The sequence below is a fragment of the Amblyraja radiata genome, chromosome 24 (genome assembly GCF_010909765.2).
Source record: "Amblyraja radiata isolate CabotCenter1 chromosome 24, sAmbRad1.1.pri, whole genome shotgun sequence".
Classification (NCBI taxonomy): Eukaryota; Metazoa; Chordata; class Chondrichthyes; order Rajiformes; family Rajidae; genus Amblyraja; species Amblyraja radiata.
Window position 1 is genome coordinate 31,194,254 of NC_045979.1, and position 23,552 is coordinate 31,217,805.

Consider the following 23,552-nt stretch of genomic DNA (forward strand, 5'->3'; position numbering starts at 1 on the left):
CATCTCACATGATTGAGATTAGACTAGAGGGGCAGCGGGGAAACAGGCCCTTCGGCTCAGCGAGTCCAGCACCGACCAGCGATCCCTTCGTGCGTTAGCGCCATCCCACACACGCCCGAGACAATGTTTACAATTATAGCCAAAGTCGATTAACCTACAAACCTGTACGTCTTCAGAGTGTGGGTGGCAACAGCAGCACCCGGAAAACCCAGGGTGAGATCACAGGGAGAACGTACAAACTCCGTACAGACAGCACCCGCAGTCAGGATCAAACTTGGGTCTCCGCTGCTGTAAGACAGTAACTCTACCGCTGTGGCACATGAGGTTGTCCCCCCCTATAGATTAGGACACTGAAAATAATATTGCAGAAATAGGCCATTCGGCCCCACAAGTGTTCCCTTGTTCAATTAGATCATGGGATGATCTGTACCTTAACTCTCACTATCTGCCTTGAGTAAAGTTAACCTAACGCTGTCCACATGCAATATTGTTAAAGAAGGAACTGCAGATGCTGGAAAATCGAAGGTACACAAAAATGCTGGAGAAACTCAGCGGGTGCAGCAGCATCTATGGAGCGAAGGAAATAGGCAACGTTTCGGCACGAAACGTTGCCTATTTCCTTCGCTCCATAGATGCTGCTGCACCCGCTGAGTTTCTCCAGCATTTTTGTGTACCTGCAATATTGTTAACCCTGGTGGAACTACAGAATTGATTTGCCAATTGCAAATGCAGACATGGAACACATGGAAAACACCCAGTCTGAGACCAAACCCAATGAAAACCTGATGCATCTCATCTCCTGAGGACTACCACCACCACCACCAACGGGTTCTCAATGGGGCATCTCAATAGGTTGAGAAGCAAAGCTCGCGTCTCAGTGGCCCTGAGTTTGCTGATGGGGGAGAGAGTTAGGGTCTCCGTTTGGACGAGATTTGTCATTTCGGATGAGATTCTGGTTGGACAAATGAATAGGAAGAGGAATTCAGGGAACCTTCAAGACCCGAGAACCAAAACCTTAAAAAAAGTGTAGACGCGAAACTGGGCAAATGGACTATATTTTGCAAGGGGATTATGTTACGTCACAATACCTTTTTGGATCTTGGAAACCCTGTAGCCAAAATTTCCTGTTCAAATTAGGTGTTGTATCTACAAATGTACAGCACTTGAGCATATAAAAAGAAATATCATTCTATACAGCTTTGTCTCTAGTATATTATTGTAGAATTTAACTGCTAGGTTACAACTTCCGAATCGAATGGATTATGAAATCTTATTCTTTGATGTTTCCCGGATTTTTTTTTTTTTACAAATTTTTTTTCTCGATGTTTCTTACCCCAGTTCAACAAATGTATGAAATTTTCTACCTAAAATCGTAAGACAAATGTCACGTTTTCTTTTTTAATACTATAAACAGTTGTGGTGTTGAATGACTCATCCTTCAGTGGAAAATGGGCGTGCAGAGGCGGCTCAGGCGAGTGGTGGCGGTCAGAGTTCCAGGCAGGCCATGGCAGTAACCGTTAGAATGGCAGTGAAGAGGGCGTTGTGGAGGACTTGCACACCTGAGTTGTCCACCATCATGCTGGTACCTGCAGGCAGAGAACGGTGAGATCTTTTGAAACACTTGTTCGGAAAAATAATTATAAGGTCATAAGGAATAGGAGTAGAATTCAGCCATTTGGCCCATTAAGTCTACTCCGATGTTCAATCATGGCTGATCTACCTCTCCCTCCTAACCCCATTCCCCTGCCTTCTCCCCATAACCTCTGACACCCGTACTAATCAAGAATCTATCCATCACGGCCTTAAAAATATCCACTGACTTGGCCTCCACAGTCTTTTGTGGCAAATAATTCCACAGATTCACCACCCTCTGACTAAAGAAATTTCTCCTCATCCCCTTCCCAAAAGAAGTCCTTTAATTCTGCGACTATGAACTCTAGTCCTGGACTCTCCCACTATGGAGAGGTTATGGGGAGAAGGCAGGAGAATGAGTTCATGCACGTATTCCATGTTGGGAAGCAATCTGAAGCAGTTGAGTAAGAGAGATTAAATTAATCCACTCATTTTTACCTGCTGGAACTCTATGCTCTGGAGCGCAAGAGGATGAGGGGTGGTCATGTGGAGGTGTATAAAATCATGAGAGGAATAGATCGGGTAGACGCACAGAGTCTCTTGCCCAGTGTAGGGGAATCGAGGACCAGTGGACAAAGGTATAATGAAGGGGAAAAGATTTAATAGGAATCTGAGGGGTAATATCTTCCCACAAAGGGTGGTGGGTGAATGGAACGAGCTGCCAGAGGAGGTAGTTGAGGCTGGGACTATCCCAATGTTTAAGAAACAGCTAGACAGATGGGTGAAGTTTGGACGGATATGGACCAAGCGCAGGCAGGTAGGACCAGTGTAGCCGATGGGACATGTTGGCCGGTGTGGGCAAATCTGAGGGGTAACTTTATCACACAAAAGGTGGTGGGTGAATGGAACGAGCTGCTAGAGGAGGTAGTTGAGGCTGGGACTATCGTAACGTCTAAGAAACAATTAAACAGGTTCATGGATAGGACAGGTTTGAAGGGACATGGGCCAAACGCAGGCAGGTGGGACTAGTGTGGCTGGGACATGTTGGCCAGCATGGACAAGTTGGGCCGAAGGGCCTGTTTCAATGCGGTAACATTCGATGACTTTAACCTTACTGCTATTCAAGGGAGTTTAAATCGGAGCCAACGTTATCTTCAGACTCAAGTGAAGGATAGCTTGTTCCATGTTTAAACATGCCGTTCATCATAAACATGCGACATCACCAGTTAAGATGATACACAATAAAATGGGTCAGATGGATGCACTCCCGTGCTCACAAGCAGATGTGATCTCAAGGCGACGAGGCATGAGGTAATAATAATGTGAGCTGTCTGGAGCCTCTCAGAGTCACCAGTGGGAGTAATGGGATCTGTGACTGGTCTCTGAGGAGCCTCTGACGTGACGCAGGCAGAGAAACAAACACTCCAACTAGGCCCAGGGGACAGGGACAAGGAGCTTGGCAGGTGAGCTGGACCAGACAGAGAACACAGAAGAGTACAGACGACAGGCACAAACTGCTGGAGTAACTCAGCGGGACAGGTAGCATCTCCGGAGAGAAGGAATGGGTGACGTTTCATAGATACATAGAAAATAGGTGCAGGAGTAGGCCATTCAGCCCTTCGAGCCTGCACCGCCATTCAATATGATCATGGCTGATCATCCAACTCAGTATCCCGTACCCGCCTTCTCTCCATACCCCCTGATCCCTTTAGCCACAAGGGCCACATCTAACTCCCTCTTAAATATAGCCAATGAACTGGCCTCAACTACCTTCTGTGGCAGAGAGTTCCAGAGATTCACCACTCTGTGTGAAAAATGTTTTTCTCATCTCGGTCTTAAAGGATTTCCCCCTTATCCTTAAACTGTGACCCCTTGTTCTGGACTTCCCCAACATCGGGAACAATCTTCCTGCATCTAGCCTGTCCAACCCCTTAAGAATTTTGTAAGTTTCTATAAGATCCCCCCTCAATCTCCAAAATTCTAGCGACTACAGGAGATTGAGGTCGAGACCCTTCTTCACACTGGTGTCGGGGGAAAGGGAAACGAGAGATATAGACGGTGATGTCGATAGATATAGAACAAATAAATGAAAGATACCCTTCGAGACCCTTCTTCAGACACATTTCAGTCCCAACCCAAAACGTCACCTATCGTCACCTAAACGATAACACCTGGATGCTTTCAAGAGAGAGCTAGATAGGGCTCTTAAAAATAGCGGAGTCAGGGGATATGGGGAGAAGGCAGGAACGGGATACTGATTGGGGATGATCAGCCATGATCACATTGAATGGAGATGCTGGCTCGAAGGGCCGAATGGCCTACTCCTGCACCTATTGTCTATTGTCTATCCTTTTCTCCAGAGATGCTGCCTGACCCGCTGAGTTACTCCAGCACTTTGTGTTTATCTTTGGCATAAACCAGCACCTGCAGTTCTTTGTTTGTACTGGATCGCTGTGTTGTACTGTTCTATGTTCTATGAATTGCTTCCTACTTTGTCCCAACAGTATGTTTTAATTCCAAATCTTAGACGAGGTTCTGTACAAAGCAGTGCAAGGTTTCCTGTGTTGCTGAGGGCCTTCTCCGGAAGAGTACCTGATTTAAAATGTCCCCAGTGTAGTGAGTTCATTGCCTCTGCCCAAGTGCATTCAGACTTTAGAGATACAGCGTGGAAACAGGCCCTTCGGCCCATCGAGTCCACGCCGGCCTGCGATGCCCACACACTAACCCTATCCTACACACACTAGGAATAAGGAGTAAGCCATTTAGATCGGAGACGAGGAAACACTTTTTCTCACAGAGAGTGGTGAGTCTGTGGAATTCTCTGCCTCAGAGGGCGGTGGAGGCTGGTTCTCTGGATGCTTTCAAGAGAGAGTTAGATAGGGCTCTTAAAAATAGCAGAGTCAGGGGATATGGGGAGAAGGCAGGAACGGGGTACTGATTGGGGATGATCAGCCATGATCACATTGCATGGCGGTGCTGGCTCGAAGGGCCGAATGGCCTACTCCTGCACCTATTGTCTATTGTCTATTGACAATTTACAATTTTTTCCACCAAAGCCAGTCAACCTGTAAACCTGTACGTCTTTGGAGCGTGGTGGTAAATCGGAGCACCCGGGGAAAACCCACGTGGTCTTTTTGGAGAACGTGCAAACCCCGTACAGACAGCATCCATAGTCGGGATCGAACCCGGGACTCTGGCGCTGTGAGGCAGCAACTCTACTCCTGTGCAACTGGGCGTACAGCAAGACTGAGGTCTATGCACATTGGAAATGGAATATCCCTGTGGCAAATCTCTATATCATGTACCTGTTTCATCGCTAATCCCCATAAAATCAGTCAATAGACAATAGACAGCGGACAACGTGTGCAGGAGCAGGCCATTCGGCCCTTCGAGCCAGCACCGCCATTCAATATGATCATGGCAGATCATTCACAATCAGTACCCTGTTCCTGCCTTCTCCCCATATCCATTGACTCCGCTATCTTGTAGCACTATCTAAATCTCTTGAAAGCATCCAGCCAGGAATTAACTACATGGACCCCGAGAAGAGAAAACCCAACTGAACGTTCCACCTTAGAACTTTTATCCCAGGGTTGAAATGTCAAAGACTAGAGGGCATAGTTTTAGTTTTAGTTATAAGGTCACAGTGTCACAACTAATAGGAGCAGAATTAGGCCATGAGGCCTACGCTGCCATTCAATCATGTTTGATATGTCTCTCCCTCCCTCTTTTAGTTTTAAAGATACTACGCAGACAAACAGGCCCTTCAGCCCACTGAGTCCGCACTGACCAGCGATCCCCGCACATTAGGGACATCTTACAATAACACCAAGCCAATTAGCCTACAAACCTGTACGTCTTTGGAGTGTGGGAGGAAACCGAAGATCCCGGAGAAAACCCACGCGGTCACTGGCTCGGGAAAACGTAGGAATTCCGTACAGACAGCACCTGTAGTCGGGATTGAACCCGGTTCTCTGCCGATATAAACGCCGTAAGGCAGCGACTCTACCGTGCAGCCCAAAGCTTCAAGGAGAGGGGGGTTCAAGTTTAAAGGAGGAGCGCGGGGCAGTTTTTTTTTCACACGGAGGGTTGGTCGGTACTTGGAACGCGACTTCAGGCACAGAAACCTGGGCTTGAATCTCGGCGCCTCGCACTCACCTGAGTTTTTGGATATCCTGATTTTAGCCGCTGCTCCGTCTCCTCCTTCTCCGGACGCCCGGATCACCACCAGGTAGCTCAGGTCCTCGGAGAACGGCAGCTGCACCGAGTTCTTGCTGGTTTCTGTCACTTTGATGGGCGACTCATCTTCAGGCTTGTAGAACACCTGGAACAACACACGGCTTCTATCGGGACAAGCTCTCACTTTAGGTGGCCGATTAGGAAAAGGGGAGATGCAGCGAGACCTGGGTGTCATGGTACACCAGTCATTGAAAGTAGGCATGCAGGTACAGCAGGCAGTGAAGAAAGCGAATGGTATGTTAGCTTTCATAGCAAAAGGATTTGAGTATAGGAGCAGGGAGGTTCTACTGCAGTTGTACAGGGTCTTGGTGAGACCACACCTGGAGTATTGTGTACAGTTTTGGTCTCCTAATCTGAGGAAGGACATTATTGCCATAGAGGGAGTACAGAGAAGGTTCACCAGACTGATTCCTGGGATGTCAGGACTGTCTTATGAAGAAAGACTGGATAGACTTGGTTTATACTCTCTAGAATTTAGGAGATTGAGAGGGGATCTTATAGAAACTTACAAAATTCTTAAGGGGTTGGACAGGCTAGATGCAGGAAGATTGCTCCCGATGTTGGGGAAGTCCAGGACAAGGGGTCACAGCTTAAGGATAAGGGGGAAATCCTTTAAAAACCGAGATGAGAAGAACTTTTTTTCACACAGAGAGTGGTGAATCTCTGGAACTCTCTGCCACAGAGGGTAGTCGAGGCCAGTTCATTGGCTATATTTAAGAGGGAGTTAGATGTGGCCCTTGTGGCTAAGGGGATCAGAGGGTATGGAGAGAAGGCAGGTACGGGATACTGAGTTGGATGATCAGCCATGATCATATTGAATGGCGGTGCAGGCTCGAAGGGCCGAATGGCCTACTCCTGCACCTAATTTCTATGTTTCTATGTTAGCCGCCAACCACGGTCTCCAACCTTCCTTGGTCATCTATTGCCGGCCCAGCTTCGCTCCCCTCCAGTTCCCTCCCCCCCCCCCCTCTACTTTCAGACTGAGGAAGGGTCCCGACCCGAAACGGCACCCATGCTTTTTCTCCAGGGATGCTGCCCGACCCGCTGAGTTACTCCAGAACTTTGCGTTTATCTTCGGTGCAAACCAGCATCTGCAGTTCCTTCCTGCACTTACTTTAATTTAGTTTAGTTTTAGTTCAGTCAGAGACACGGCGTGGAGGCAGGCCCTTTGGTCAGCTGACTCCACGCCGACCAGCAATCACCCTGGAACGCTAGTGCCATCTTACACACTGGGGACAATTTACAATTTTACCGAAGCCAATTAAACCTACAACCCTGCACGTCTTTGGAATGTGGGAGGAGACCGGAGCACCCGGAGATGACCCACGCAGTCACAGGGAAAATGTACAAACTCCGTACAGACAGCACTGGTGGTCAGAATCGAACCCGGGTCTCTGGCGCTGTGAGGCAGCTACTATACCGCTGCGCCACCGTGATAGAACCTGGGACTCTTGGGCTGTGAGGCAGCAGTGTCAACTGTTGTTGAACCGTACCAAGGGAATGAAGGTTATCTGTGCAGGAAAATGGTGCTGGATTAAGAGATCAGCCCTGATTTTGAATAGCGGACGGAGCAGGTTCTTGGTTGTGGGGGTGGTGAGAGTCGGCTGCCCTGCCAGCAGCGTGTTTGCTATTTCGATTTTTTTTTTTTTTTTGATGTGTCTAAATGTTAGTTTAGGTGTCTCTTGGTCTGTCATGTGTGGGGGGTGGTGGGGGGGGGGGGGTGGTGGGGAGGGGGAAAAGGGAGGAACCGCTTTCGGTCGCCTCCTCGACTTTTTCCATGTCGCCTCCCTCGCGGCTAACAGCTTGGATTGGAGCGGCCTTTCCCCGGAGTCGGGACCCGAGCTTCAGCAGCGGGGACAGCGTGGACTTTTCCATCGCGGAGTGGGCGAACCCTTGCCGGACGTCGCCAGAGAGGAGTGCTCCGATCGCTGGCCTGGTGACTTTGGCATCACGGGGCTGTGGTTTGCGGAGTTTCTAGCCGCGGGCGTGGCGTGGACTTACCATCGCCGGAGAAGAGCTCCGACCGCCGGCCTGTGGCCTATAAAATCCTATAACAGCCGTGGTCTCTGGTAGGAAAGTGCCGATTTGGGCACTCCAAGCCGTGGAGTGTATTTGATCATCCTGACGAGAGGGCGTGTATATCGGGCCGTCCGTAGCGGCGACTATGAAGGGTTTGTGGCCTCGACCACGGATGAACAAAGGAGAAGGACTGACTGAAATTTATTGCCACAAACATTCACCACAGTGAAGAATGCTGTGGTGGATGTTTGTGTTAAATTCTATTGTGTATTGTGTGTTCTTTTTTTAAGTGTATCGCTGCTGGCAAATTCATTTCACTGCACCTTCGGGTGCATGTGATGAATAAATTTGACTTTGGCTTTGAGGTTTCTAGGGATAGATGGCCCACTGCTGCTCCTCTGCTGTACATTGGTTCACAATGGCCATTGATCCTGGCCGGAATGCCAAGGACGATCTCTCACCTTGTATCCGTCCACAGTGGACTCATTGTCGAAGGCCTTGACGTGGTCCCACTTGATCCTCACCCAGGAACCTTGCGCCTTCCAGGTGATTTTACTGGGTGGCCGGTTTGGAGCTGTAAAGGCAAGAAAGTGTCAAAGAGGAGTTCCTCCAGCAGTTTGTGCATCTTTTCCTGCTTCTCTTTATATTCCCCAACTTTACCCCCCAACTTTACCTTAGACTTCAGAGATACAGCGTGCGAACAGGCCATTCGGCCCGTCGAGTCCCCGCTGACCAGCGAGCACCCCATACACTCGCACTATCCTACACACTGGGGGACAATTCACATTTTTTTTACTGAAGCCAATTAACCTACAAACTTGCGCGTCTTAGGAAGAAACCGGAGCAACCGGAGAAAACCCACGTGGTCGCAGGGGTCTGATGAAGGGTCTCGACCTGAAACGTCACCTAATCCTTTATTCCCGAGATGCTGCCTGACCTGCTGAGTTTAGTTTAGTTTGCTTTAGTTTAGAGATTTTGCACGACTGCATAGCAACTGGCCCTTCGGCCCACCGAGTCCGCACCGACCAGCGATCCCTGCACACTAAAGGGCCTGTCCCACTGTACGAGCTAATTCAAGAGTTCTCCCGAGTTTCCCCTGATTCGAACTCGGGGAATTACGGTAATGGCACTCGGGGCTCTTGTGGATATTTTTCAACGTGTTGAAAATTCTTCATGAGTCTTCCCGAGCTTACCTGCCGTTAGCGAGTCTTCCCGGGTACCCGCCGTTAGCGTTACAAGCCGCTAAGAGACGTCCCCGAGCTCCGACGTACCCGCTACGTTCATTCTCCGTGCTTACCACGAGTTTGATTTTTTTAAAACTCGGGAGAGCTCTTGAATGAACTCGCACCGTAGGACAGGGCTATAAGGGTCTCGACCTGAAACGTTGCCTATTTCCTTCGCTCCATAGATGCTGCCTCATCCGCTGAGTTTCTCCAGCATTTTTGTCTACCTTCGATTTTCCAGCATCTGCAGTTCTTTCTTAAACACTACCTACGCACACTAGGGACAATTTTTTTTTTCATTTTCATACCAATCCAATTAACCTACAAACCTGTACGTCTTTAGAGTGTGAGAGGAAATAGAAGTTCTCGGAGAAACCCCACGGGGTAAATAAATGTACAACCTCTGTACAGACAGCTCCGGTGGTCAGGATCGAACCCGGGGGTCGCGGTGGTGCCGCGACTCTACCGCTGCGCCAACGTTCAGCTCTACCGTGCGAGCACTTTACTCACGGGCTTTCCTGGTGATGATGGTGGTGGAGGGGCTGGACGGGCCGCTGCCTGCACTGTTGTAGGCCCGAACCTCCACGTGGTACAGGGTGCTGGCCTTCAGGTCGCTGACCCGCGCCGAGGTCTCCAGCCCCGCTGTCCGCAAGCGATCGGCCGACTCCTCCTTGTCTTTCCCTCGCCAGTACCTGATCTTTGGAGTCGGGAGGTAAGGGACGGCAACAAGAAAAATGGAAAACAGAGAGTGTTACAAGAAAATACTGAGATGACAAAGTAACGCTGTCACCTGCTCATTTCGAATTCTAATCAATGAGTCTCAAGAAGGGTTTAGTTTAGTTCACATCGAAGATAGACACAAGACTCAGCGGGTCAGGCAGCATCTCTGGAGAAAAGGAATAGATGACGTTTTGGGTCAAGACCCTTCTTCAGACAGTTTAGTTTTTGTTTAGGTAGACAAAAGTGCTGGAGAAACTCAGCGGGTGCAGCAGCATCTATGGAGCGAAGGAAATGGGCAACGTTTCGGGCCGAGACCCTTCTTCAGACTAGTTTTCGTTTAGTTTAGATTAGAGATGCAGCGCGGAAACAGGCCCTTCGGCACACCAAGACCTTGCCGACCAGCGATCCCCACGCACGAACATTATCCTACAGACCAGGGTCAATCTTACAAATATACCAAGCCTATTAACCTACAAGCCTGTTTGTCTTTTGGAGTGTGGGAGGAAACCGGAGATCCCGGAGAAAACCCATGCGGTCACGGGGAGAACCGTACAACTCCGTGCGGACAGACAGTCAGGATCGAATCCGGGTCTCTGGCGCTGTGAGGTCACAAATCTACTGCTATGCCCAATGTAGTGTACAACTGTAAAGTAACATCCCAACTTCCATTCTCAGCGCCCGCTCTGATGAAGGCTAATATGCCGAAGGCCTTCTTGACCACCGTTACTGTGTGTGACGTCAGAAAGGGAACAGATTAAAAGGACAGCTTACCTCGTAGCCCAGCAGTATCCCATTCATCGTGACCTGTCCCACTGGCTTCCAGCTCACCTCGATTTCGGAAGAGGAGAGGCTGCTGGCTGTGACTCCTGATGGGGCAACTCTTGGCTCTGAGAGGCAAGCAAGAGACTAGTTCAGCAACAAATCATAATCAGATTTATATGTTCAATTCTTTAATAAGAATAGAATTGGCAAATTTGTTACAAGATGGAGGCGGGTTAAGCCGTCAGGTTTAGGGGAAGCACGATGGTAGAGTAGCTTACATCGCCAGAGACCTGGGAGCGATCCTGACCAAGGGTACTGTGACCACGTGGGTTTTCTCCGGGTGCTCCAGTTTCCCCCCCACACACCAAAGACGTACAGGTTTGTAGGTCAATTGGATTTGGTAAACAAAATTGTATATTGTCCCTAGTAGGTAGGATTGTGCTCTGATCACTGGTCAGCGTGGACTCGGTAGGCCGAAGAGTCTGTCTCCGCGCTGTATCTCTAAAGCCTAAAGTATAGTTTAAATGTAGTGTTTTACTCAAAGGTCTTATTGGTTGAAGGGTTAGTATTCATAAATAATCATAATCTAAACCTAATAAAATCCAGCGAGGACAATATACATATTTTGGCTGGTGCGCTTCGAGAGACCATTGTTCATGTCCTTTTAGAAGGATATGGGCCAAACGCAGGCAGGTGGGAGTAGTGTAGATGGGGCATGTTGGTCGGCCTTGGCAAGTTGGGCCGAAGGGCCTGTTTCCACACTGATATAACTCTATGACTGTTCCCCCCATGAGGTGATGGAAGCAAAGTCCATAATCACCTTTTAAAATAGGAATTGGTGAAATGGATTGGACAGGTTTGGAGGGATATGGGCCAAACGCAGGCAGGTGGGACTGGTGTAGATGGGACATGCTGGCTGGTGTGGGTAAGTTAGGCCGAAAGGCCTGTTTCCACCCTGTGGTTCTAAATGTGTGAAAAATAAATAATTGCAAGATATGGAGTAAGAACAGGTAAGTGAAATGAATTGAATAGTTCTTTCAAAGAGCAAGTACAGGCACAATGGGCCGAATGGTTGTTGTTGTTTAATCTAGTTTAATCAACGGACAGTAAACAATATGGCTCAATTGTGTAGTGGGGGTGACCATGGAGAGGTGACAATGATGGACTTGCCTTCTTCTGCTGAGTAGACGATGGAGTCCTGGCTGTATGGACCCTGGCCCTTGTTGTTGAAGGCCTTCACCTTCACCTCGAATCGACTGTAAGGCGCGATGGTGTAGTTCTGGTAGACGTATCGAGCGGATTCAGCGCCCAGGATTTTGGCGTGCCGCCACTCTTTCGTCCCCTCCTTCCGAAAGGTGATGATGTAGCCAAAGCCCTCTCCGTTCTGGTATTCGCGAGGCATGGCCTTAAAGTGAATCCATCAACAGACAGGAACGTCAACCAGCTCCATGATCACATCCCACTTCCATGGCGGCTCCTTCCCACATGGCTCCAGTAACCATGGAAACCCCGCTCCATCACCCCCGCACCTCACTACCCCACTCCCCGCCTCAACTAAGTGCCCGTCATTTACAGCGGGTAGAGCTGCTGTCTCACAGCGCCAGAAATCAACCCAGCTTCGACCCTGAGCTCCTCGGGTGCTGTCGATGTGGAGTTTGCACGTTATCCCTGCGCCCGCCCATTCCCCCATGAAACCGGGGAATTTCCTCCAGTTTCCTCCCACATCCCAAAGACGTGCAGGTTTGTAGGTTAATTGGCCACACCGAACCAAACTAAACTAAACTAAACCAAACCAAACCAGATCAACCCTCTAAAAACATAGAAACAAAGAAAATAGGTGCAGGAGTAGGCCATTCGGCCCTTCGAGCCTGCACCGCCATTCGATATGATCATGGCTGATCATCCAACTCAGTATCCCATCCCTGCCTTCTCTCCATACCCCCTGATCCTTTTAGCCACATCTAACTCCCTCTTAAATATAGCCAATGAACTGGCCTCAACTATCTTCTGTGGCAGAGAATTCCACAGGTTCACCACTAATATGTGTAAGAAAGAACTGCAGATGCTGGTAAAATCGAAGGTGGACACAAAATGCTGGAGTAACTCAGCGGGTGAGGCAGCATCTATGGAAAGAAGGAATTGGCGATGTTTCGGATCGAGACTCTTCTTCAGTCTGAAGAAGGGTTTCGACCCGAAATGTCCCTCCATCGATGCTGCCTCACCCGCTGAGTTACTCCAGCATTTTGTGCCCACCTTCAAACTTCTAGTAGTTTGCAAACTGTGCAAGTTGTACACACAACCAGATGGAGCAAGCTTTGTTCTTCTGTTTGATTCAATAAGAGTCTCGACTGCCGTCCATTTCAAATGTCCGGTTTTCATCTTATCCCCTCCCCCCCCGCAGCTCTCAATGAGCACCCCTAGACCCGCGTGCGTAGCGACCATCCCGGGCCATGACCACTCACCGCCCACAGCATTGTCACCTCGTGCTGGTCCCCACCTCCTCCATTAATGTTCGACGGGGCCACAGTGGGAGCTAGGAGACACAAAGAAGAACATCTCCGCTTGTGAAAACGCTCGCCGACTGTGCAGAGGAATGGAGACGCACGAAGCTGCAGATGAGGAAATGCGGAGATGAGGGAAAACCTTTTCACCCGGAGAGTTGTGGATCTGTGGGATTCTCTGCCACAGAAGGCAGTGGAGGCCAATTCATCGAACGTTTTCAAGATTGAGTTTGATATAGCTCTATGGGCGGTCACGGTGGCACAGTGGTAGAGTTGCTGCCGACTTGGGGCTACTGACCATCCCGCGGTCCAGGTATAAGCTCAGGGGCGACCACGCTTTTGCGGTTGCAGCCCCTAGACTGTGGAACAGCATCCCTCTCCTCATCAGAACTGCCCCCTCCACCGACTCCTTTAAGTCTAGACTTAAAACCTATTTCTACTCACAAGCGTTTCTTGAGGCCCTCTGCGGGAGCGCTGTATGTATGTATTTATGTATGTATTGTTATATCTATGTAACACTGTATGTTGCAAGTTAGTACCTGCACTGATGTAAAGCACTTTGGTCAACAAGAGTTGTTTTTAAATGTGATGTAGAAATAAAATTGACTTAACTTGACTTGACTTACAGCCTATGCAGCGCCGGAGCCCGGGGTTCGATCCCGACTACGGGTGCTGTCTGTACGGATCTGCGTGGGTTTTCTCCGAGATCTTCGGCTTCCTCCCACACTCCAAAGACGTACAGGGTTTTAGGTTAATTGGCTCGGTAAATGTAAAAAATTGTCCCTGGTGTGGTGTGTAGGATAGTGTTAATGTGCGGGGATCGCTGGTCGGCGCGGACCCGGTGGGCCGAAGGGCCTGTTTCCGTGCTGTATCTCTAAACTAAACTGAAACTAAACATTGTCTTAATTAAAGAATGAGGAGTCCATTTCACAATTACCTGCTTCTCTGGTGCGGATGGTCTGAGAGGGAAGGCTGGGATCTCCTGTGCCCAAGATATTGTTGGCGATGATTCGGAATTCATAGTCCATCCACGGGATAAGGTTTATCACCCAGGCTGACTCGAGGTTGCCTTCAATATGCTGCGGAGCTGAACAGATAGAACCGCAGTGTTAGATAATTGACTTCACATTTTCGTGGGAGAGAGAGACAGGGCAGTTCAGGACCCGATTATGGAAGGATGAGAGCGAATCTTATTGAAACCTGAAGTGAGAGAAATCAATATTCATACCACTGGGCTGTAAGCTGCCCAAGTGAAATATGAGATGCTGTTCCTCCAATTTGTGATGGAGGAGACCCCGGACAGAAAGGTCTGTGGAGGAATGGGAAGGAGAATTAAAATGTCCAGCAACCGGAAGATCACGTGGGCTGAGCGAAGGTGTCCCACGAAACGATCGTCCAGTCTGTGTTTGTCTCGCCGGTGTATATAAGAGTCCACATCTTGAACAATGGATACTGTAGATGAGGTCGGAGGAGGTGCAAGTGAACCTCTGCCTAAACTGAAAGGACTGTCGGGATCCCGGGACAGAGTGGAGAGAGGAGGTATAGTGACAGGTGTTGCATCTTCTGCGGTTGCAGGGAAAGGTACCAGGGGAGGGGGTGGTTTGGATGGGAAGGGGTGAGTTAACCAGGGAGAACGCACAGAGTGTGCAGGAAGGTGCTGCAGATGCTGGTTTACACCGAAGATAGACAAAAAGCTGGAGAAACTCTACTGTTCAGGCAGCATCTTTCGTTTAGTTTAGAGATACAGCGCGGAAACAGACCTTTCGGCCCACCGAGTCCGCGCCGACCAGTGATCCCCGCACATCAACACTATCCTACACACAAAAGGGACACTTGACATTTATATCAAGCCAATTCGATACCTACAAAACGATACAATTTTGAGTGTGGGAGGAGACCGAAGATTTCGGAGAAAACCCACGCAGTCACGGGGAGAAAGTACAAACCCGTGGTGAGGATCGAACCCGGGTCTCTGGAGCAGTAAGCGTTGCAAGACAGCAGATCTACCGCTACGCCACCGTGCCACCCCTGGTGAAAAGGAATAGGTGACGTTTCGGGTCGATACCCTTCTTCAGACTGAGAGTCAGTGGAGAGGGAAACTAGAGGTTTGAAAAGGTACAAAGAATAAAAGAAAAAGGTAGACACAATATCCTGGAGTAACTCAGCGGGCCAGGCAGCATCTCTGGAGAGAAGGAATGGGTGACGTTTCGGTTCGGGACCCTCAAATCTGAAGAAGGGTCTCGATCTGAAACGTCACCCATTCCTTCTCTCCAGAGATGCTGCCTGTCCCGCTGAGTTACTCCAGCATTTTGTGTCTACCTTCGATTTAATCCAGCAGCTGCAGTTCCTTCCTACAAAGGAATGAAAGGTATGTAAAGGAACAAGTTAGAGTTCTGGTGTTGACAATACCTGTCCTGACATTCTTCCACTCATTAGATAGCGGTGTCCAGGCTTGGATTATGTACCTGCCGATAGGGCTGTGATTGTCGTAGCCTCTACTCCAGCTCAGTAGCACCGAGGTGTCATTGATTTCCTTCATCACAACACCTCCCGGTGGGCCTGGTGGACCTGGGAGATAAAAACAAAATTGTTCATGATTTTGTTTTTTTCAATTATCAAAAAAATTTATTCAATTGTTAAAAATAATCTTTATAATATAATAAAACAAAACAGAACACACCACCATAATACAAGACAAACAAATATACTAAATAAACTACTATACAACTATGTTACAATCCACATTCTTCATGTTAGCTCACTCTAAGAAGCACAAGATTGTTCATGTTAACTAGCTCTGGTCCACATGGGTGGCACGGTGGTGCAGCAGTAGGGTTGTTGCCTTAAGGGGCTGTCCCACCTGGGCGCCCTAATTGGCGAGTTTGGAAGAGTTTAGGAGATTTTGAAAAAATTACATGTTGAAGACCTCCTTCGACTATGATGAAGACCAGCTTCGACTAGCTACGACTAACTTCGGGAAAATTGGACACCGAATAGTGGAGAGTGAAGACGACCCCCTTCGACCTCCCTTCGACTATGATGAAAACTATCTACGACTACCTTCGACTACCCTCGATTACCTACGACTAACATGCCGACCTACTACGACTAATCCTGCGAGTAAAAAAAGTATCGATTTTTTCCCATGGCGACATTTTTTTACTCACGGGCATTTTTCAGCATGTGGAAAAATACACCGCGACCTAGCTGAGGCCTCGAGTACGTGGGGACTACTCTCGAGCATGAAGGATAGTTACGGAGACCTCCTACGACCTCGTGTCGACCATGCTGTGAGTATGAGTCGGGGGCAAACTCGCCAGAACTCGCGGATTAGGTCGCCCAAGTGGGACAGCCTCTTTACAGCGCCAGGTTCTGTCTGTACGGAGTTTGGATGTTCTCCCCGTGACCTCCATGGGTTTTCTTTGGTTTACAGGTTTGCAGGTGAATTTTCTCTGTTATAAATCACCCCTAGTGTGTGGGAAGTGGATGAGAAAGCGGGATAATTTAGAACTAATGTAGACCTAGTGTACCAAGAGTTTAAAAAAAAAATTAGAAATGTGGCAAAACGTTGTCTGATGTTTATAGAGGGCAAATTTCAATTTTCCCATACCTAACCTGAATGAAAGTGGAATCCGTGCCTGAAAGGGTAGTTAGAGCGGATTCAGAATTAACATTTAAAAATAAATTAGTTAATAGAAATGGGAAAATTGTTGGTTTGTAGTGAAAGTTTGTGAGCAATGGACTATTTAGTTAGCCCTTGTGAAGAGCCAGCACAGGTATAGTTCAACAAGTTCACAAGTTAACATGAGCAGAATTAAGCCATTCGGCCCATCGAGTCTACTCCGCCATTCAATCATGGCTGATCTCTGCCTCCTAATCCCATTTTCCTGCCTTCTCCCCATAACCCTTCACACCCGTTCTAATCAAGAATTTGTCTATCTCTGCCTTAAACATATCCACTGACTTGGTCTCCACAGCCCTCTGTGGCAGGGGAGAAGGAGTCTAGAGATATGGAAGGGTAAGGTGTGAAAAACAACAGATCAAAGCAGATGATGGTAAGGAAATGTAGAATGGTTCATATTTAAATATCAGCTATATTTAAGAGGGAGTTAGATGTGGCCCTTGTGGCTAAAGGGATCAGGAGGTATGGCGAGAAGGCAGGTACAGGATACTGAGTTGGATGATCAGCCATGATCATATTGAATGGGCCGAATGGCCTACTCCTGCACCTATTTTCTATGTTTCTATGTTTTCTATGTTTCATTGTTAGCTGAGGGGAAGGTGATATTTAGCGGCTGATATTTAATCAGGAGGACAGTGAAACTAGTCGAACCTGGGTGGGCGAGGGACGGAGAGAGAGGGAAAGCAAGGGTTAATTCAACAGGGAAATCAATGTTCATATATCCCTGGAGAACATGGGTAGGTAATGTTTCGGGTCAAGACTGAAGAAGAAGTCTTGACACAAAACGGCACCTATCCATTATCATCTGGGATTCTGCATGACGTGGGTTAGAACCAAAGAATTGCAGGTGCTGGTTTATACCCAAGATAGACACAAAGTGCTGGAGTAACTCAGTGGGTCAGGCAGTGTCTCTGGAGAAGGCAGTGTCTCTGAACCCGAAACGTCACCCGTCCTTTTTGTCCGGTGTGGCTGCCTGACCCGCTGAGTTACTCCAGCACTTTGCGTCCCTCAATGATTTTAGTCATTGATTGCACAAAAGAAAATGGCTGTGATTATCTCCAGCAACAAGCAAGAATAATGATAGGGTGGTGCAGAGAAGCAGATGATTGCAGTACAAGGATTGTAGACTTCACTGAGGCAGTACGCAAAGAGTCGCCACGTTTCTGGTGCCAACTTGTGTCCTTCAAGTTTCAAAGTTCTTGAGAGTACAAAGTCTTTTAGTTTAGTCTTTTAGAGATACAGCGAGGAAACAGGCCCTTCGGCCCACCGAGCCCGTGCCGACCAGAGATCCCCGCACACTAACACTGCCCTACACACACTAGGGACAATTTACAATTTTACCAAGCCAATTATCCTACAAACCTGCACGTCTTTGGAGTGTGGGAGGAAACCGGAGCGCCCGGAGAAAACCGACACAGGTCGCGGGGAGAACGTACAAACTCCGTACAGACAGCACCCACAGTGAGGATCGAACTTGGGTCTCTGGTGCCGTAAGGCAGCAACTCTACCGCTGCACCACCGTGCCGCCTTAAAGGCCCGATGTCCTGCCAATGACACTGGGCCGGTGGTGCAGGGGTGGGAAGGATTTAAATGAATTCTTTGGTGTAACCATGGCAACATAAGGCCTACCCAAAAGGTTGAGGCCTGCAAGTTGGTAAGAGAAATGACATTCCCAGGGAAGAATAACACAATCACGCCTTGTTTTATCCTCGTTTCCTCAAGAAAACAAAGCTGTGGGGAATGATTGATATGCAAATCGATCCCAAAGGACTATCCATGCCCTTTAATTATTTGGTGAAAAGAATCTTGGTGGGATCGAGAGCTTATGGAAACATCTGTCACACCAGCTGTTTGTTGATTCCGCAGGCCCAGACCCCATTGATGTAACCTAGCCATTGATCGACCTACATCTGAGTGTACGCCATCTCGCTGTGACACTTTACATCAAGAAGATTTACAATTAACATGGGAGGTTGAAGAGATTAATATACATCAGTCGGATATCAATTAAACATTGCAAATCAAATTAAAGTCCCCAGTGTTTTGGATTTAGAGCTGTTTTAAAACCTAATGGATTGACGGCGGACAATAATAAACATTATTTAGGGCGGGTTCGATCCTAACTACAGGGGGGGTAGAAGAAAGGAGAAAGGAAGAGGAGAAGCCAGAGGGCTGAGGGAGAGCTGAGAAGTGGAGGAGACAGCAAGGGCTACCGGAAATTAGAGAGGTCAATGTTCATGCCGCTGGGGTGCAGACTGCCCAAGCGAGATATGAGGTGGTGCTCCTCCAATTTCCGGTGGTGCTCAATCTGGCCATGGAGGAGGCCCAGGACAGAAAGGTCGGATTCGGAATGGGAGAGGAGTTGATGTGCTGAGCCCCCCCCGGGTTCGATCCTGACCACTGTAGCTGACTGTACAGAGGTTGTACATTTATTTATTCCGTGGGTTTTCTCCGAGAACTTCTATTTCCTCTCACACTCTAAAGACGTACAGGTTTGTAGGTTAATTAGCTTGGTGTGACAATGAAAAAAATAATTGTCCTTAGTGTGCGTAGGATAGTGTTTAAGAAGGAACTGCAAATGCTGGAAAATCGAAGGTAGACAATAATGCTGGAGAAATGCTGGGTGAGGCAGCATCTATGAAGACTGAAGAAGGGTTTTCGGCCCGAAACGTTGCCTATTTCCTTCGCTCCATAGATGCTGCCACACCCGCTGAGTTTCTCCAGCACTTTTGTCTACCTTCGATTTTCCAGCATCTGCAGTTCCTTCTTAAACGCATTAAACACTTGATTTTTTTACTCTTTTTCCATAAATTTGGAAATCTTTCAAAGAGTTTGATTACTCATCCATTCTATTACCTTTCTTCACGTGGCTCTGTCAATGAAATACTCGATGATTACTTAGGAAAGGGTTCGTCCACTTAACTACGTTAGGACTGGTTTGTATCGCAATTCCATTTACCCAATATTCATACATTAGAGTTTAGAGATAGATACAGAGTGGATCCAGGGCCTTCGGCCCACTGAGTTCGCATTGACCAGCGACCACCCTATACGCAAGCACTATCCTATTTACTGGGGACAAATTACAATTTTACAGAAGCCAATTAACAAACCTGCACGCCTTTGGAGTGTGGGAGGAAACCGGAGCACCCGGAGAAAACCCACGTGGTCACAGGGAGAAGGTACAAACTACGTACACACAGCACCCATACTAAGGATCGAACCCGGGTCTCTGGCGCTGTAAGGCAGCAACTCTACCGCTGCACCACCGTGCCGCCCAGTTCCTTACCGAACAAGATTGGACAAAGCCACATTTTTGGCCTTACCCCTCAATCCCCTTTGTCAGCTGTTTTTGGAGGAGAGAGTTCCAGATTTAAATTTTCTTTTATGGGCAGAAGTGCTTCTTAATCGCTACTGAATAATTGAACTCTTCAGCGGGTCAGGCAGCATCTCTGGAGAAAAGGAATTGGGGGACGTTACAATTCTTCGACCCGTACCACCACCTATTCCTTTTCTCCAGAGATGCTGCCTGATCCCGCCGAGTTGCTCCAGCATTTTATGTCTATCTTCGGTGTAAACCAGCATCTGCAGTTCCTTCCTACACAATTGAACTGTAACATTGAGCTTACACCCTTTCGTTTTGGACTCTCCCATTGATAGGAAATTATCATCCCTATTTCAGATATCATATCCTTCCATAGTCAGGGACTATTATCTTCCATAGTCAGGCACTTGCCCACGAGCCAATGCAATTGAAGTCCATTATACAGCAAGAGAAATCAAACAGAATGGGCTTCTTTAGAAAAGGGAAGAATGAAAAATGATTGATCAAGAGTTTTCAGATCATGAAAGACTTTGATGAAATGGGCGGGGAGGGGATTGCCTAGACATTGCATTTCACAATGCCGCATTTTTTAATTTCAACCAGAGCTGAAATTCATGGGATGTACAATGTCCGTGATTTTCATTTAAGATTCTCTGCATGCCTGTAATTTTAAAACCAGCACACACTGTCCACAGGGCCAACAGGTTTGAGAAACCGTTCACAATAAATTGTGAAACTCTAGTTTACTTTCGAGATACAGCGAGGAAATAGGCCCTTCGGCCCACAGAGTCCACGCCGACCAGCGATCCCCGCACGTTAACATGGACCATGGGCAGGTCGGGGGGAGTCCCATGCTACCTGCTCCATGGTTGGATAGTCGGCGACTAAACCGTCTCCCCCACCTGGTTTGCCAGGTGAGGAGGGGGCTGTGGACCCCCAGCTGGACCAAAAACAAGACCTGTCAAAGGGCGGATGAGCCAACGGCCATCCACACTTCAGTAGAAGTTGCGATCACTGTCGTACATAACATCGTAAGGCACCGTGCCCGGTGATGTTTTCCACGATGATGATGATAAACACACTAGGGACAATTTTTACATTTATATCAAGCCAATTAACCTATAAACCTGTCCGTCTTTGGAGCATGGGAGAAATCCGAAGTTCTTGGAGAAAACCCATGCAGGTCACGGGGGAGAACGTACAAACTCCGTACAGATAGCACCCGTAGTCAGGATCGAACCGAGGTCTCTGGCGCTGTAAGGCAGCAACTCTACCGCTGCGCCACCGTGCCGACCGCAACTTGTATTGCATGAATTCAGGGAGCCCGGCAGAGGTGATTAAAGCAGGGACTAGAACCTGACCTAGCTGGGTCCTCTTTAAATTCACTACTTAATTTAGACTTTCGACGAGAGAAACAGCGAGGGAACAGGTCCTTCGGTCCACCGAGGCTGTGGCTGACCAGTGATCAACCCAAAATCTAATTCTGTCCGACCTACACACTGGGACTTGAAGAAGGGTCTCGACCCGAAATATCACCCATTCCTTCTCTCCAGAGATGCTGCCTGTCCTGCTGAGTTACTCCAGCATTTTGTGTTTACACACTAGGCCATAGATGAGAAATCCATCCATCTCCATTTACACAGAAAAGAGGGATCTATTGCAGAAATCCGAGTAACTCAAGCAAAAATATCACTCATTTGTTAATAAATGTTTTTCTAAGCACTAATATTGCAGGGACATCAGTACATAACAAATAAACAATGAAGATATTTAGAACTGTATGCCTAATCATTTATTTTGCAGTAGTTGAAACTAAGCTAGCATTTTAGTTAGGTTTAGTTTAGAGATACAGTGTGGAAACAGGCCCTTCGGTCCAAGCCGACCAGCGATCACCATTTAATTAGTTATATCCTATTCACTAGGGATAATTTACTGAAATCAATTAACCTACAAATCTGTACATGTTCAAAAAGATCGCCTCTCATCCTTCTCGGCAGGGACAATCAGACAGATGCACGGATAGGGCAGGTTTGGAGGGATGTGGGCCAAACGCAGGCAGGTGGGACTAGTGTAGCTGGGACTTGTTGGCCGGTGTGGGCAAGTTGGGCCGAATGGCCTGTTTCCACTCTATATGAATCTGTGACTCTACGCGAGGGAATAGTGTTGGAGGAGGCTTGTGTGGAGCGTAGACATCGATCGCCATGAGCCGTCTGGGATGATGTCCTGCTGTGAATGCTGTACGTTTCCCCAGAAAACAATCAATATTCCTTACCTCTCACAACCAGCACTGCAGATGCAGAGGCACTGTCCACTACAGTCTGAGCCGTGCACATGTACTTCCCAGAGTGTGCCAACTGAACGTTGATTATCTTCAGATCACCTATAGTTTCCCGCTGCAGAGAGTGGAATGCAAGAAGGTGTATAAGACAGACTTTTTCTTTTTTGCGTATCTTTCATTCATTGTCCTTTATCTCTCTACATCATCATCATCTACATCATCTCTCGTTTCCCTTTCCCTTTCCCTCACCGGTCTGAAGAAGGGTCTCGACCCGAAACGTCACCCCTTCCTTCTCTCCAGAGAAGGTAGACAAAAATGCTGGAGAAACTCAGCGGGTGAGGCAGCATCTATGGAGCGAAGGAAATAGGCAACGTTTCAGGTCGAAACCCTTCTTCAGACTGAAGCCCTTCTTCTTAAACATTTTGTCTTCTCTCCAGAGATGCTGCCTGAGTTACTCCAGCTTTTTGTGTCCATCTGCCAAATTGTCTCCAGTTCCTACATTGGCCACATTGGTTGGAGATACAGCACAGAAAAAGGCCCTTCGGCCCATCGAGTCCGCGCCGACCAGCGATCCCCTCAATTTACACGTACCTGTACATCAAACCTGTACGTCTTTGGAGCGTGTAAAAGCGAGGGGAGGAATTTAATCTCTTGTTCTCGATCTACCCGATTACACTCACCGTGGAAACGCGTTGGTAGTGCTCCCACATCTCGTCAAAGTCGATGGGGAATTCGTTGAGGGACCAGGTGAAGGTGAGGTCCATGGTGGGATCGTGGCTCGCGTGGCACTGCAGCACCAGCTCCTCCCCCAGGTTGATGTCAGCGTTGGACGGAGCCAGCGTGATCTTGGTGGCGTCTGCAAGGAAAGAGGACCAACGGAAGCAATGAGGCCAGGGGCGTGCGTGGTGGTGCAGGGTTAAATCCGGAGAAAGCCCACGGGGTCACAGGGAGAAGGTGCGGAGTCGCTGGGCCGAAGGGCCTGTTTCCGCACTTTATCTCTAAACTAAAATTAGTGTGCAAGATAGTTTTAGTGTACAGGGTGATTGCTGGTCAACATGGACTCGCTGGGCCGAAGGGCCTGTTTCCACATTGTATTTCTAAACTAAACTAAAGTTGTCCCTAGTGTGTAAGATAGTATTAGCGTGCAGGGTGATTACTGGTCAGCGTGGCCTCGGTGGCCCGAAGAGCATGTTTCCGCGCTGCATCTCTAAAGTCTAGAGTAAAGTCTACA

General features: G+C 48.2%; 1 protein-coding gene across 1 annotated transcript in view; it reads right to left on the reverse strand.

Moving 5' to 3' along the window:
- Positions 1–1,038: 1,038 nt before the first annotated feature.
- cntn2 (contactin 2) overlaps positions 1,039–23,552 on the reverse strand; it is a 114,168-nt gene continuing 91,654 nt past the window's right edge. The window contains exons 13-23 of the mRNA XM_033042824.1: positions 23,002–23,177; positions 22,316–22,436; positions 15,446–15,604; positions 13,974–14,123; positions 12,998–13,068; positions 11,706–11,940; positions 10,545–10,660; positions 9,564–9,750; positions 8,292–8,404; positions 5,731–5,896; positions 1,039–1,586 (exon numbers count right to left, since the gene is read on the reverse strand). Coding sequence (XP_032898715.1) covers positions 1,486–1,586; positions 5,731–5,896; positions 8,292–8,404; positions 9,564–9,750; positions 10,545–10,660; positions 11,706–11,940; positions 12,998–13,068; positions 13,974–14,123; positions 15,446–15,604; positions 22,316–22,436; positions 23,002–23,177 — 1,595 coding nt within the window. The 3' untranslated portion in view covers positions 1,039–1,485. The remainder of the gene's footprint in view (positions 1,587–5,730; positions 5,897–8,291; positions 8,405–9,563; positions 9,751–10,544; positions 10,661–11,705; positions 11,941–12,997; positions 13,069–13,973; positions 14,124–15,445; positions 15,605–22,315; positions 22,437–23,001; positions 23,178–23,552) is intronic.